At 41.0% G+C, this 17,045-nt stretch overlaps 1 protein-coding gene across 1 annotated transcript; it reads right to left on the reverse strand.

The window, feature by feature from the left end:
• Window positions 1–604: 604 nt before the first annotated feature.
• ZNF501 (zinc finger protein 501) lies at window positions 605–16,879 on the reverse strand. The gene is made up of 3 exons (XM_076006858.1): window positions 11,710–16,879; window positions 9,885–9,969; window positions 605–7,682 (listed from the first exon to the last, which is right to left on the reverse strand). The coding sequence occupies exon 3, from the start codon at window positions 7,418–7,420 to the stop codon at window positions 6,611–6,613; it is 810 nt and encodes a 269-aa protein (XP_075862973.1). The 5' UTR covers window positions 7,421–7,682; window positions 9,885–9,969; window positions 11,710–16,879; the 3' UTR covers window positions 605–6,610.
• Between the last annotated feature and the right edge of the window lie 166 nt (window positions 16,880–17,045).

Consider the following 17,045-nt stretch of genomic DNA (forward strand, 5'->3'; position numbering starts at 1 on the left):
AGAAATTAAAGGTAGGACCAAGGTCCTAGTTTGAGATTGGAATTGGGCAGGGGAGAGAAGAGCTCCCTGAAGTTTATAACATTGACGGTGGCAGCACTTACTTGGAGAATTTCTAAAGACTGTTCTCTAAAAAAGAAACTAGGGCTTCTTGGAAAAATGGCTGATTCTGGGGCTAAGGTACAGATGGTAAAGTTGATCCTGAAACATTTTATGCCAAAAAGCAAGGAGATGCTCAGAAAATGATGGCAATATGTCAGAAGGATATAGGAGACAACTTGTAGGAGTTACCAGTTGTCAAATCTGGGAAAATTTGAACAAGAAAATTAATAATAATAAGAGATTACAACCCATAGAATATAATCTTATTGATATAATAAATAAACAATAGAAGGCCCCTTGCAGTGGCTCACACCTGTAATCCCAGTACTTTGGGAGGCTGAGTCAGCAGAATCACCTGAGGCCAGGAGTTTGAGACCAGCCTGTGCAAGATAGTGAGACTCCATCTCTACACACAATTTTTTAAAAAATCAATAAACAATAGAAATTTTTTAAATGAAGAAGAGATAGGTCTTCTTTACAGTAGAATTTTAATTAATATATTGGTAGGAGGAATGATGGAAATAGAAAATCACAATTTGGCAAATTCCACAGTAATAAATTGTAGTGAGCTGAATGGTAGCCTCCACAGACAACAGGTCCTATTGCCTGGAACCTGTGAATGTCATTTTATATGGTAAAATTTTTTGCAGATTTTAACTTAAGAATCTTGAGATAAATGGATTGTCCTCGATTAGGTGGGCCCTAAATGCCACAAGAGATTTCCTTATAAAAGACAGGCAGAAGGAGATTAGACACAGAATAGGCAATGTGAAGATGGAGGCAGAGATTGGAGTGATGGCGGCGATAAGCCAAGGAATGCTGGCAGCCACCAGAAACTGAAAGAGGCGAGGGATAGATTCTCCGCTAAAGCCTTTGGAGAGCACCCAGCTCTGCCAACACCTTGACTTCAGCCTTGTGAAACTGATTTGAACTTCTGGCCTCCAAAATTCTGAGGGAATAAATTTCTGTTGTTCTAAGCCACCACGTTTGTGATAATTTGTTATAGCAACCATAGGAACTATTAAATAATACATAAATGCTGTTGGCAAGATTCATCAAAGGATGCCAAAATTAGTGGACAAAAGTATGATGAAAAACAATATTTACCAAGTCTCAAAGTATCTCAAAGTATTTTAGACAAGAAGACTAATTACAAAAGGAAAATTAGTAACGTTCAGTAGAGAAACCAGGCAGCTGTCACCTTAAGTAAGTGATCAAGTTAATCAGAGGAATAAGTCCAACTGAAATCATGACCTCCTGATATGATGCACTGAGACGGGCATGTCACTTCCAAAAGGCCAAGATCCTGCTAGAACTTTCCTGATGCTCTTTTCAAAAATAGGGCACAAGGGCAACCGATGTCCAGTAGTAAAGAGGCCGGAATCCTAGGGGATAGCAATGGCAGATGAATGCCGTACAGACTCCAGGGCTTGTCTGAGCACAAAAATGTCAGCGCAAAGATTCCAACTTATCCTTTCTTCTGAAGAAATCCTTTATTCTGAGATAAAATCTTTTTTATTTCCTTGGAGTTAAAATATACTTTCTGTCATGAAATAATGGTTATAACAGATGGGAGTTTAATGTGCTTACTTGTCAAAAAGTAAAAAAAAAAAATCTTTATCAGCCCCTTTATCAGTTTATAATATTCTGAAACTTACCATCTGGGAAATCCAAACTTCAAGGCCAGTGCTGTATAGCACAACGTTCTGCAATAATGGAAATGTTAAACAGCTTTCTTGTCTCTAGCCACTATGGCTACTGAGCACTTGAAATGTGGCTAGACTAGAGCAACTAAGGAACTGAATTTTCCCTTCTATTTAATTAATTTAAATAGCCACAGGTGGGTAGTGGCTACTGTGCAGTTCTAGGTACTACTGGGATAGACAGAGATTTAAAAAGCCCTTAGGAGTCCTGCAGTTCATGAGCAATTCTCTCTCACTTTGTAAAGGCCAGCGGCGTTCCTATGTTTGACACAAAACAGTGCAACGTACAATCAATCTTGCATGGCTCAAGATAACCAGGGCCAGATAACAGTCATATTGGGAAGCAAGACACATGTCATCTGAGTTTTCAGGCTCTCATTTCTGTTGCTGTTTCCCCAGTCCTCAGCCCTCTATCTCACCTCAGAGTTTCTTGCTTTCTGAGCCTCACATCACTATGGAAATAACCTTTTGACTGACAGCAAACCTATGGCTTCTCCCAGGTCATGCATGGAGTCTTCAGGTAGGAGAAAGGACAGACTAAAGGGATCTGTCCAGGCCCTAGGCTAGGAATCCTCCCCATTGGCCCCACAATCATTCTAGGCTAATGGCAGCTCTATATTTAACATGATTTAGACATATGTGGTCCCAGAAACTGGGGTAGAAGGGACTGCTTAGTATCATCATTAATTTGAATGTTTCCTTAGAGAGCAGCATGGGCTAGGACAAGCCTGGTCCTCGGAGCTGTTTGGGAGAGCAGACAGGTTCTTCAGCTGCAGGATGGGACCCTGAGCTTTATATTCCTGTAGTTGTTTCCCCAGATCCTCCCACGCCTGTCCATAACTTCTCTTGCTACTCAGTCCATCACATCCTCCATTCTCTCCAATGCCTCGATCCTTCTTAACCTGCAGAGTGGTGTTCTAGAACCCAAACCATCGGCCGTATTGCCCTGACACTCTGAATCCTTCCTAAGCTTCTCCTCTATTTCTGCACCAGTCTGGCTGCACCAGTCCACTTTCCCGGCACGCCCTGTGCAGATGGTGGCACGGCATCAGCTTTCCCTTTGCCCTTGCTTCTCCCTGAGTCATTCTCTGGCACAACTGCAGCAGGATTGTCTGCCTCCCAGAGGAGATTCTTTGTTACCCCCTGGACAATGGAAGCTGGACTTGGCAGAGTGGAAACTGCAATGGACAGGGCAAAAGGGGGAGCTATGGCCTGGGCTTTGGGGCAGGTACAGGATTTGGGGAATCCCAGCTGCAGGGTGGTAAACTTGACACTTCCTCCTCACTGTATGTATCTAGTCACCTCTGTGCCTCTTGTAAAAGCCAACATGCTCCCTTTCTGGCATAGCACCTTCTGCCTTTCTCTTCCCGAATATCCTCCTATCTCATGGACTTGAATCGCCAGCCTAAGCTCTAACTTGCTTTCATAGCCACTCCTATGCAGTGAGAGGCTGTACAACAAGTGATGGACATTTGGGTTGTTTCCATTTTTTAGCTATAACAAACAAAACCGCTACAAACATTCATGTACAAGTCTTTGTGTGGACATGTTTTTCTTTCTTTTGGGGAAATACCTACTGTGTTTCCCCAAAAATAAGACCTACCCATAAAATAAGCCCTAGCAGGATTTCTAAGCATTTGTGCAATATAAGCCCTACATCGAAAATAAGACCTAGTGATGGGCGTGGCAACCCAGCATATCTGCACAACCCATGCATTTCGTCATAGAGCAGTAAAGAAGATGAGCAGCCCTTCCCATCTGCCCCATCATGACAGCTACTATCCCAGAGGTGACCGGAAAGGTATGGGCAGCCCCAACAACAAGGTCGGCTCCCCCTGTCAGATCCCAGCCATCCTGTGCGTGCTGCAAGCTGAGACTTTGAGGGGAAAATAACACATCCCCTGAAAACAAGTTCTAGGGTATCTTCTTGAGGAAAAATAAATATAAGACCCTGTCTTATTTTCAGGGAAACATGGTACTAAAATGATGGAAACATGTCATTATATATTTGTCAAAATCCATAGAACATACAAAACCAAAAGTGAACCCTAATGTAAACTGTGATTTTGGGTGACAGTGTGTCAATGTAGGTTGTACCTACAATGTATGTTGTACCACCCTGGTGTAGGATGTTAATAATAGGGGAGGCTGTGCCTGTTCTTTCCACTCAATTTTGTTGTGAACTCAAAACTGCTCTTAAAAGTCTTTACTTTTTTAAAGAAGAAAAACATGTTTGCTTGCTTATACTTATCTCTAGAAGAAAAACAAAAAACTGCTAATATTCATTATCTGGGATGGACTAAGGGGACAACTGGGTGGCTAGGAGAAAGACTTCTCACTGTTTACTTCTTGTAATTTATTTTTATATTATTTTATATCTCGCTCTGTCACCTATACTGGAGTGCAGTGGCATGATCATAGCTCACTGCAACCTCCAATGCCTAGGCTCAAGTGATCCTCCAGCCTCAGTCTCCCAAGTAACTGGGACTTGGGAGGTGTGTGCCACTATCCCCAGCTAATTTTTTAATTTTTTGTAGAGACCAGGTCTCACCATGTTACCCAGGCTGTTCCCTAATTCCTGGGCTCAAGCAATCCTCCCACCTTGGCCTCCCAAAGTGCTGGGATTACAGTCGTGAGCCAATTCTTGTACTTTTAGAATTTTAAACCATAAGTTTGCATTATCATGTCAAAAAGATTAAATGAAATTTAAAACATGAGATAAACAGATCATACTCTCTGAAAATCCTAGGGGATAATTTAAAACAATAAAACCTTTATATACAAAGACGTTTCATTGCTGAGTTAATAATCACTAACAGAAGCACATACTATGTAACTACATTAAGTGGATTACCTGATTTATGGGGCAATAATAGTATTAATGTAAATAAACACTAGGGAACAGGTCAATAAGTTATGAACAGGCCAATGTAATGTTAGGCAATCATTAAAATGAAATATATAAAAATCTATATTGCTAAAACATTATGTTAAACCAAAAAGCAGGATATGGTACTGTATGTAGTACAATCATAATTATTTTTAAAAGGGAAGAAAGAAAAGCTATGCAGAGAAGAAAGGCTAGAATAAATACACTAACATGACTATATTTGAATGGTGAAAGCACATAATTTTAATTTTTCAATTCCTCTAATTTTATAAATGCATTTCAATGAGCACAAATTAAGTTGGAAAAAAATTATTTTTTAAAAAATGGCTTTTGCAAATTTGGCATCCACTTTAATGGAAAGGTTCAATGATTACCTGTATGTGAGTTTGGTACTACAAAATCCAGGACTACACTTGGAATAAAAATACCTAGATTTGAAGTTCAACTCTGACATTACCTGTTTGACTTTGAGCAAATCAAGTATGTTCTCTTTTTCTTTGACTCTGGAATGTGAATGACTCCTACCTTTCTTGCAAGGGTACTTTTAGCATTAGATGTGCTTTACATTAAAGGGCTAGGCATTGCATAAAGCACCATCAAAAGTATCCTTTGTTTCTTCATAGCTTTAACAAGTCATTCTTTGTAATAGGTGAGGTACCCCTGACCCATACACATCCCCAGCACACTGTTCTCACCTTCTGACAGGTTACTAGCTGTTGGTCAGTGGCATCACATGCTGGCACCTGAGGACTCTACATCTCCTACATCCCTCTTCCCTGAGACCATCTTTAGTGCTGTTGCTATATTCTCTATATTCCATGCCCTCTACCATTTACATGCTTTCTCCTAACCACCACCTCCTGCTGCTTCCCCCAAAACATACACAAGTACCACAATACGAGGTTTTATTCACTGTTACTGAGGCTTCCCTTTTCATGGAAAAACAGAACCTAGAGCTTAAAGTCAAATTAGATCCAATAATGGGACGTATCAAAATCTAAATAAAGATCTTGAGGGTATCCAGAAGTACACTTTACAATGTCCACTAATATCCCAATCATTTCATTTTTCTCTGATTAAATCTGAAGTTTCTCAAGGATAAATCAGTCTTAAATTGTATTCTCTTCTTAAACCTAGACATTATACTTTAAATAGGCTTCTGTAAATTAAGCATAAAATCATAGCCTGATTACAAGAATGTTCTTAAGAAAAAATGCACTGTGAGAACCAAAAAAACCAAATGCTGGTTTGCTTGTTTTTAATGCCAGATTTAGATATTTTTATAAACTTTTAAAACAGCTAACTAATGGAAGTTAACTGTCATATACAATTCATTTTATTCTCAAGACAAATCTAAGAATATCCCTATTATTCTTTTGGGGAAGGATGGGGAAACCAAGGCTCAGAAATAATAAGGTAACACCTATTAACCCTTTGCACTCGTTTGCTTTTTTCTCCATTCCTTTATTCTACTCGGGATTTAATTTTTAAATGCCCCAAATTTTACAAAGCACGGCAGTAGAATAAAAAACTGGAGTTTCTTTTCATACAAACTTATTTGGATTTTTTATATTTCAAATTATTGATACATTCAAAGAGTAATTATATATATAATTTATATAAATAATTATATATAATATATAATTATATATATAATTATAGAGTAATCTCTAAAATTTTTGCTAACCATGTCGAGTCACACTCGACATCCGAGTGCAAAGGATTAAGTGTCAAAGAAGGCATTAAACTTAAGACTAACTAGTTCTGAAGTCTATTTTCATAACTTTTAAGATACAATGCCTATTCAAAATACAAAATGTTCATCCCAGCTGCAGATTGAGTCTTAAATTCCTGAAAATTTAGGGAGGGAAAAGAGCATTTTCATACAAACTTTTCCATACTTGTTATATTCAAAATTTTACTTTCCAGCATGAAGTTTCTGATGTCGAACAAGTGCTGAACTGTGCCTAAAGGATTTTCCACATTCAACACATTCATAAGGTTTTTCTCCAGTATGAATTCTGTAATGCTCACTAAGGTGTGCTTGCTTGCGGAAAGTTTTTTCACACTCACTACACTTATAACGTTTCTCTCCAGTGTGAGTTCTTTCATGTTCAACAAGGGAAGAGTTCTGAGTGAAGGCTTTACCACATTCCACACAGGTGTAGGGCTTCTCTCCTGAATGAATTCTCCAATGCTGTATGAGGCAAGCACTCTGATTAAAGGCTTTCCCACATTCATTACACTTATAAGGTTTATCTCCAGAATGACTTCTCTGATGACGAGTGAGGCATATGCTCTGACTGAAGGCTTTGCCACATTCCGCACATTTATAAGGTTTCTCTCCAGTATGAATTCGCTGGTGTTTAATAAGGGATGGGTTCTGACAAAAGGCTTTTCCACATTCATTGCATTTATAGGGTTTCTCTCCCGTATGAATTCTCAGATGCTGGACAAGGACTGCTTTTGTTTGAAAGGCTTTCTCACATTCATGACATTTAAAAGGTTTCTCCCCTGTATGAATTCTCAGATGTTGAGTAAGATTTGACTGTTTACGGAAACAACTTCCACATTCACTGCACACATAGGGCTTCTCTCCTCTGTGAATCCTCTGATGCTGGGTAAGAGATGATCTCTGAGTAAAGAATTTTCCACATTCACTACACTTTGAAGGTTTCTTCTGTATGTAAACTCTCTGATGTTTCATGTGGAGTGAAATCTGGCTCATGCTGCTTATAGCACACTGAAGGGGCTTCTGTCCAATAGGTTCAAGTTGAGATGAAACCTTTTCTCAAATTCATACTTATGAGGTATTTTCTCAAAGATGATTATCATTAAAGTAACAGTGCTCTCCTGGGAAAGGTTAATGTGTGTGACTGCACGTGTGTGGATGTTCTGTCCTCAATCGTTCTGCAGGATTTCTACTCCTTTTCCTTGTGTAACTTGTATTTTCACCGTTTCCAAAAGCAAATTCCTGATGACCAGGCTCTCTGAAGAGATTAAATAGTGACAGGTTTTAGGAATTCTATAAAATTCCTTATCATGACTGATTCTGAAATAATCAAATACTAAAACCTAATCCAGGTAATTTAGGCTCATCCATAGATGATCCATAAATAACAGGAAAATGTGAGGCCAGATGTGTTGGCTCATGCCTAGAATCTTAGTATTCTGGGAAGTCGAGGCAGGAAGATCACTTGAGCTCAGGAGTTCAAGACCAGCCTGAGCAAGAGCGAGACCCTGTCTCTACTAAAAATAGAAAAAATAGCCAGGTGTAGTGGCATGTGCCTGTAGTCCTAGCTACTCAAGAGGCTGAGGCAGGAGGATTGCTTGAGCCCAGAAATTTGAGGTTGCAGTGAACTATGAGGATGCCACTGTACTCTTCCCTGGGGTGACAGAGTAAGACTCTGTCTCAAAAAAAAAAAAAACAGGAAAAAGCGAAAGAATTAAGTATCCTAGAGTTGGGTAAATTAAGTATTGGGGAGATTTACTGTTCACTTACAGTCTCTACTCCTCAAAAAATAGGTGAATAGTAATGATCTTTCCTTAAGTTTCCTGTAAGCAATCTCTTGGCAGACTAGTGATAATTCAAGAGGTTTCAGTCTTCCCCCTCCCCCTCCCCTTCCCCTCCTCTTCTCTTTTCTGAGACAGAGTGTCACTCTGTTGCCCTGGCTAGAGTGCTGTGGTGTCACCCTAGCTCACAGTAACCTCAAACTCCTGGGCTCAAGCAATCCCTCTGCCTCAGCCTCCTGAGTAGCTGGGACTACAGGTATGTGCCACCATGCCTGGTTAATTTTTTAAAATATACTTTTAGTTGCCCAGCTAATTTCTTTCTATTTTTTTAGTAGAGATGGGGTCTCGCTCTTGCTCAGGCTGATCTCGAACTCCTGAGCTCAAACAATCTGCCCACCTCGGCCTCCCAGAGTGCTAGGATTACAGGCGTGATCCACCACGCCCAGCCTTCAGTCCTATTTTCTACATAATTTTCTACACACATATAGCATTTGATTCTATTTATATAAATACAATTGTTCTATACGTTCTGCCCTGCAGTTAGCTTTTTTTCACTAAAGAATGTATCTTAGAGATCATTTCATGTTGATATATATGGATCTAATGGGGCTGAGAGTCAGCTGGTAAACACTTGTACATCTGCACAAATTGTTTGTGGCTGGAGATTGATATGATTGGGCAATGCCTGTACCACACTGGTTGTTAAATATATTAGCTATCTTGCCTGTACCTATTTCTCTATCTGCTGCACTAACTTCCAGTATGGATGTACTATACACAAAAATAAACTCCAAGTGGTTTAAGCAGCTAAATGTAAAACTAAAACTCTAATCACATTTTTATTTCCTTTACTCTTATTCTCCCTAAATAAAAAGGTTTTATCATACAAAGAATGCATGCTCATTCTATAAAACACTCAGTACAAAATGGAAATCACCTGACATCCTTTCACCCACAGAAATAAGTTGGTATTTTGATGAACTTTCTTATAGGTATCTGTCAATGCATATACACATATAAACACATAGACACATAAGTGTACATATATTACACATATATTAGACTAGACCAAATTCTTCAGAACATAAATAGTCATGATCTATTCACAGAGTTCCCATAACCTAAGAATAGAGTTTATCCAGTATTCTTTTTACTGAGTTTGACAGATAGCCTGGCTCTATTTTGCCTTCTGACAGCCAGTAACAATGGCAGTTGTAATTACTCAAGCTCTTGAACAGGGCTAGAGGCCCAGTCTATATTCACTGAGGAAACATCACCTTTCCAATGAGTCTTCCAATAATTTACTATCAGTTTTCCTAGATCTGATCACTATACCATTAAGACATCATATTTAGCAGTTTAATAAGTGGTTTCAAGATGTGCCACTAGATGACTGCAGAGGGGATACCTAGTCTTGCTACAGATCAGGTATATTTGATAAGAAATTGGTGCACTCTCTCATGTGTCCTATAACCAATTATTCCATAGTTGTCTTTCATAATGGGATACTCTTACTGACTTGAGTAAAATGGTATACATTTCTGGGTGGCTCTGTGTTTTCAGTCTGCTGGATCCAGGTATAGTAGTCACTGGTAGATCCCACTACAGGTCTGTCACCACTTCTGAATGAGTACCCCCATAGTAATCAATCCTGGGTTCTCTAGTTAGATTTCACTTACCTAGAGACAAGCTGTTAGGAACACAAACGATACTGATTTGTCTTCTGGGGACTCTGCTCTTGAGGAAATGCAAGAATCTGAGGCACTGAGGGAGGGAAAAGAGCCACCTATAAATTGTCAGCCTACTTCCTTCACACTCTGGATTCAAGGAAACCCAGGACCAAGCTATCACTAACCAAATAACTATTTGAAGTCTAAATGAAACAATATCATTATTATTCTAGAAGAGTATCACCTATGACAAAAGTCAGTGAGTGAGTAGACTTTAAAGAGACTTGGTGAAGTTCAAAGAATAAGGGCAGGTGCTCCTAAGAACTAAGCATTGAGGTGTAAAAATTCCTTGAGAGGAGAGAAGGTTGGAGCCCAAAGACCCCCAAGCCCAATGGAAAAGCCATTGCCTTCAAAAGTCAAAGACAGTGGGGCTAAAGCAGAGAGTATGAAAACAACGAACAGACTATGTTAAGCAGTCTGGATTCTATTATTGGCTCTGCCAGTTAATAAACTTATTGGCCAGGCGCGGTGACTCACGCCTGAAATTGTAGCACTCTGGGAGGCCGAGGCAGGGGGATTGCTCGAGGTCAGGAGTTCGAAACCAGCCTGAGCAAGAGCGAGACCCCGTCTCTACTATAAGTAGAAAGAAATTAATTGGCCAACTAATATATATAGAAAAAATTAGCTGGGCATGGTGGTGCATACCTGAAGTCCCAGCTACTTAGGAGGCTGAGGCAGGAGGATTGCTTGAGCCCAGGAGTTTGAGGTTGCTGTGAGCTAGGCTGACACCACAGCACTCACTCTAGCCTGAGCAACAAAGTGAGACTCTGTTGCAAAATAAATAAATAAATAAATAAATAAATAAATAAATAAATAAACTTATTCAGTGACTTGAAACAAATCACACACTCTGAACCATGATTATTTTCTTGTCTGTGAAATGAAAGTGAAAAGCTGGATGGTATCTAAAGCTTCTTCTAGTACCAGCTAGAAGGACTCTGATTCCAAAAAAAACAGATGTGATAAGAACAAAAACCTCAAGTTAAGCCCTTCCTCAATCTTTGATTGAGGCTGCTTATTCATTTTTAGTAACTGAGTAAGCAGTGAGAGAAGAAGCTTTTGTTAAGAACAGTCTGAGTCAATACCAGGAAACTTCCTGTCAGCCTCTCACAATTAGAAATGAAGGAATTTTTGGAAAATAATGATTGCCTCTGTGTGATGCAGAATCTCCACAGACAGGGATCTATTGTAAGATGTTATGGACTCCTCCTAAGAGAAGGGTTTTAAGAATCCCTCCTAATGGAAAGAACACTTTATTAAAAGGCAGAGGCCTGGTTTCCAGTCTAATTCATTTTAATCCACTAGCACCTCTTATCTAACACTGAACAAATTGTTTAATCATTTTTGAAATTCTGGTCAAACTTTAATATTCAATTCAAATGTGAACCACCACACCTCTTACTTGTGGAAAAATTTTCTTGACTTTTCCAAGGCATTTTTTGCTTCTACATTCTTAAAGAATTTTACACATGCTTGTACTATAGCACTTTCTACTCTGATTACACTGTCTTCCCCCACTAAACTTGAAAACAAACAAGTATAGCATGTGCTCTGAGGCTGTGATTTTTTTGGGTGTGAATACCTGTACCACCATTTATTAACTAAGTGATCTTGGGTGAGTTACTTAACCTTTCTGTGTTCCAGCTTTTCAACCGTTAAATGGAAATGACAATAACAGTAACTACTCCATAGGGTTGTGGCGATGAGTAAATGAGTTAATATATGGAATGTATTTAGAAGAGTTGCCAGCTAGTAAGCATTCAATAAATAGTACCTGCTGTTAAATTATTGAGTCTGTGTCTTCATACCGTACTTATTTTGTTGCTGAAAGAGAAGAAAAAGTACTTAATAAAATGAAGGAGGTAACTCTCCCATATACTTATTCAACCCACAGAACTCTGTGAAGCAGCCATGCAATGACTAGTATTCACTAAAGGTAATCAGAAAACTGACGCGCTCAGAAGGTCGCTGAGTCGCTCAAGTACATACAAACGAAATCCTGGTCCCCTCACTCCCAGCCCTGGGCTCTCGAGCAGGCTCTGCCCTCCTCTCTCAATGGCAAGCCGGCTTCAGACCCAGGCCTCCGCCGCAAAGGCTCTCGGGAGGTAAGCAGCGCTGCGGGTGGCCTGGCCCCGGGTCCCAGGGAGGCGCTGGACTAGACCTCGCCGCAGCCGGGCATGGCAGGAACCGCCCACCAGGCGCTCCCGCAGCAGCGATACCCACACGCCTTGCCTCCCTAGAGTCCGGGGGCGCTCTCAGTCAGCCGGGAGCAAATCCCAGACGTTCTCCGTCGACGTGACGTCACCAGTCTGCGCCTCAGCCAACAAGCGCAGCCATCTATCCTCTCTAGGAAGGCGGAAGCGGCGTCATTTCGATGGTTTCCTCCAGCCTCGGAGTGGCGGGTTTCTGTGCTCTGCCAGGGGTGCCGGCCCCAGAAACAGCCCACAAACCCACGTCAAAAGGCATCTTCTCGTATAAGGAAGCTGAACGGAGGAGAAGGGTCGACCACAAGGAGCTCTTACGGTGTGTCAATGAATTGACAACCTACAACCCTGCCTCATTTATCTTCCTTTGTCTCTATTCTTTGGAGATTCTCAAGCCTTTCACAAAGCTGGCTTCAAACTTCCTCACACACATTCTCGCCTGCAAGAAAACTTACCTCGTCATAGGAACCTCAGACACCTTAGTGATTTAAGATCTTTGTTCAACAAGTAGCCAAAAGAACAAGAGCTCTGCTTTGGGCTTAAATCCCAGATTGTCAGAGTGTGAATTTGGGCAAGTTACTTTACCTCTCTGTGCCTGCTTCCTCATTTATCAGACAGAGATAATAATGGTACCAAATTTCATAAAACTGTTGATTAAATGAAGTTAATACATATAAATTACTAATAATGTCTGGCATTTTTTTAATGTTCAGTAAATGTTAAGAGTATTATCCATTCCTCATCTAAGCTCCAGTCTATGGTTCTGCCTTGGCTTCAGTGACCTTTCCAGCAGTCAAAGTAGCACCCTCACCCACATTCTGCAAAACTTGAGATATTGCTGGTCCTCATTCAGAAAATATTTCCACACATGGCTCATCCTAACAGGTGTATTCCAGGGATAAAATCATGGGTAGCAGAGCAATGATCTATTTCCAGGCATTCCTCCTGATCTGCAAGCACAGGACAATGGGACTGTGTGCTTGCCATCACATCCATAGTGTGCAGCACATAGTAGGCACTCAGTAAATATGTGTTGAATAAATGAATGCCATTCAGCAAAAAAATTGTTTGTTCAAACTTCCAGATTGGCTGTTTTCCCCAAATGGATTCCCTTTAAGAGACTGAAATCAGGAGTAGAGGTGCCACAGACTGAGGCCATTACTAACCATCTTCACCTAAAAAGGGACCCTTACTAAAACTGTCAGCTGAAATGCCAGGTAATAATGTTGAGCTCCCCTTACTTACCAGTTATCACATTCTCAGAACTTCTTTGGAATCAAGTAACAACTTCTGTCGCCATCCCTAGGATGTCCCACAGGCCAGAAAGCCTATGCCTAATCATTTTCTCCCCCTTTAGGCTTCAAAGATTCTTTAAATTGGCAGGCTTTACTGTGTGAAAACTAAGCCTGGAGTGGGATGCCCTAGACAGAGCAGATTACTAGAAACAGTAACTTGCAGCTTGACAGCAATTTAGGCTAAGCTTCTTTCAGTGATGTGGAAAATGGGTGGTAGGGCCACCAAAAACATTCCAGAGAACAAAAATGACCTTAGCCCCGATGTGGCTGGTGGGGGAAGGGAAGTGAGACTGGAGCCACCTTAGGGTTAGGTTTCTGCATTATGTAGGAAGTGTGGTCAAGCTGCAAAATCAACTTATTTCTCATCCTCACGCCCAAGAAAGTTTGATAATCTGAGGGCAAAAAGCTTCTTCATCTTATGAAGTGACCTCCTCTTTTCCTCAAGATGAATGTGGTCAATTCTATAAGAGACAAAGAGGTGTACGGAACAGAGGTGAGACCAACAAAGAGAAAACTGAATGAAATGCAAGGACATCATGGTTTAAACTTCACCTAATGCTTACTGCTTCTGTGGCCTTGGGCAACTACAATCACCTGTTTTCTCTTTTATTATCTTGTGGACCTGATGTGGCTCCATCTCACCATGTCCTTCTGAAGTTATGAGTTAAATTTCAGGACATTGAACATAGGCAAGAAATTCCAGTTCTTTATCATCCCAGAGCTTAAGGGAGGCTGAGCCCAGGAAGTGCTTCCACTTTGGGATTTCTAAGCTACAAGTGCTCTTCTGTCAGGCCAGCATTACTCTTCAGTTCCTACCTATATTATTATTTCATGGATATTCCAGTTGACATAGGTGTGCCTCTGCAGCACATGCATATTCCTCTTCCTGTCAAGTCTGACAACAATATAATTGAAAGGACTTTATTAAACAGTGATGAGAGGCTGGGCTTGGTGGCTCACGCCTGTAATCCTAGCACTCTGGGAGGCTGAGTGGGGGTGGATTGCTTGAGGTCAGGAGTTCAAAACCAGCCTGAGAAAGAGCGAGACCCTGTCTCTACTAAAAAATAGAAAGAAATTAATTGGCCAACTAAAAATATACAGAAAAAATTAGCTGGGCATAGTGGTGCATGCCTGTAGTCCCAGCTACTCAGGAGGCTGAGGCAGGAGGATCGCTTGAGCCCAGGAGTTTGAGGTTGCTGTGAGCTAGGCTGATGTCAAGGCACTCTAGCCCAGGCAACAGAGTGAGACTCTGTCTCACAAAACAAAACAAAACAAAACAAAACAAAAAACAGTGATGGGACTCATAAGTGCCTAAATTGTAAAACTTCTTTAGCCACAAAATATTACTTTTTCTTATGGGATCCTCTTAATACAACTACACACTTGGTATCTTGGGGAAAGGTTCAGAATTCTTACTCATGACAAACACTACACAGACACACACACTCACCATGCCTCCTTTCTGCTGGTAACTGGGGACCTAAGTCACAACCTGCAGTCTGGCATGTTTGACTCAATATTTGAGTTCAACAAATATTTACTGAGCACCTCCTAAGTATCAGGTACTAGAGACATAAAGATGAATAAATATCACATTGCTCCAACCTGGGCACTGTGCTGTGTGCCTGCAGTCCCAGATAATCAGGAACTAAGTGGGGAAGATCACTTGATCCCAGGAATTCAAGGCCAGCCTATGCAACATGGTGATACCTCATATCTAAAAAAAAAAATAATAATACAATTAAAAATGTCAAATTCCTCCTGCTCTCCTGGAGTTGACAGTTCAGTGGGAAGAGAAAGATCTGTAAATAAGCCATTATAATGTAACATATAAAATGATGAAAAATACAAAATATAAAGATAATAAAAAATACATGAGTTTGGGCTGGGTGCAGTGGCTCATGCCTGTAATCCTAACACTTTGGGGGGCTTTGGCAGGAGGATTACTTGAGGCCAGGAGTTCAAGACCAACCCGAGGAACATAGCCAGACCCTGTCTCTACAAGATAATAGAAAAATTAGGCCAGGCACAGTGGCTGGCTGGGTGAGGTAGCTCACACATGTAATCCTAGCACTCTGGGAGGCCAAGGTGGGCAGATCAATTTAGTTCAGGAGTTCAAGACCAGCTTGAGCAAGAGGAAGACCCCGTATCTACTAAAAAAATAGAAAGAAATCAGCTGGACAACTAAAAATATATGTAGCAAAAATTAGCTGGGCATGGTGGTGCATACCTGTAGTCCCAGCTACTTGGGAGGCTGAGGCAGAAGGATTGCTTGAGCCAAGTTTGAGGTTGCTGTGAGGTAGGCTGATGCCACAGCACTCTGGCCTGGGCAACAGTGTGAGACTTTGTCTCAAAAACAAAACAAAACAAAACAAAAAAACAGACAGACAGATAAAGAAAAAGTAGCCAGGCATGGTGGTGTGCACTTGTATTAGCCATTTGGAAGGTTGGGGCAGGAGGATTGCTTGAGCCCAGGAGTTTGAAGTTGCAATGAGCTATGATGTGGCCACTGCGGTGTTGCACTCTAGCCCGGGCAACAGCGCAAGACTCTTGTCTCAAAGGGAAAAACAAACAAACAAACAAAAACCCTCAAGGTTAGAGACAGCTTTAAGACGTTGCCTAAACATATTCATAAATGACAATGGGAGTTTTCCACGCAAGCAGAAGCAGGGAAGAGAATTGTGACAATACAGAATGTGCAAAGGTGCCAAATGGTCCAATGGTGATACTGTATAATCAGGAGAATCTACTTTATAGAACAGAATGTGCCAGGTAAGGAATGGTGGCTGAGGAAGGCAATGTAGGTAGGCATGGGCCAGATGAGGGGCCTCAGATGCCACTTTAAAGGGCTAGGACTTTATTCCAAAAGAGAATAAAGCTGCCAATTAGGCTTACAAAGATCATCCAGAAGTGTGAAAGATGGTCTAGAGGGGCAACATACTGGCAGCCTGAAAAATTTAAAACAGTCTAGGAAATAAACTGGAGACTGGACTATAACAATAGCGGTGGAGATGGCTTCCAGATTTCGAAGATAATTTCAACAGAGTATAGTGGTTGTATGGATATTAAGATTGAATAAGAGGGAAAATTGAGGGAGAGGGCAATTGCTAGGTTTGATGTCATACTGGAGTGCTCAGACGCATCATGGGCCAGCAACTGCAAGCCAGAAGCAGGTGTATGTAAATGTGAGAATATGGGGTGACGGTAGTGGAAAGGTATTAAGTTCTGTTCATTTTTGTATGAACAGAAAGTGTATCCAGAAAGTGAAAATGTACCAGAGTGCTAGCTTGAGGATTAACAATCCAGGGTCACAGCCATTCCATTTTAGAAAACTTTTCTTAGCTGGGCACAATGGCTCACGCCTGTAATCCCAGTGCCTTGAGAGGCAAAGACAGAAGGATTGTTTAAGGCCAGCAGTTCAAGACCAGCCTGCACTACATCGCAAGACCCCATCTCTACAAAAAAAATTTAAAAATTGGGCCGGGCGCGGTGGCTCACGCCTGTAATCCTAGCACTCTGGGAGGCCGAGGCGGGCGGATTGCTCAAGGTCAGGAGTTCAAAATCAGCCTGAGCGAGACCCCGTCTCTACCATAAAAATAGAAAGAAATTAA

This window comes from Microcebus murinus, chromosome 1, assembly GCF_040939455.1.
Source record: "Microcebus murinus isolate Inina chromosome 1, M.murinus_Inina_mat1.0, whole genome shotgun sequence".
Taxonomy (NCBI): domain Eukaryota; kingdom Metazoa; phylum Chordata; class Mammalia; order Primates; family Cheirogaleidae; genus Microcebus; species Microcebus murinus.

What these genes read in the sequence shown, in the direction of transcription:
- ZNF501 (XM_076006858.1), bottom strand. Translation starts at nt 7,420, where the DNA reads ATGAGCCAGATTTCACTCCACATGAAACATCAGAGAGTTTACATACAG.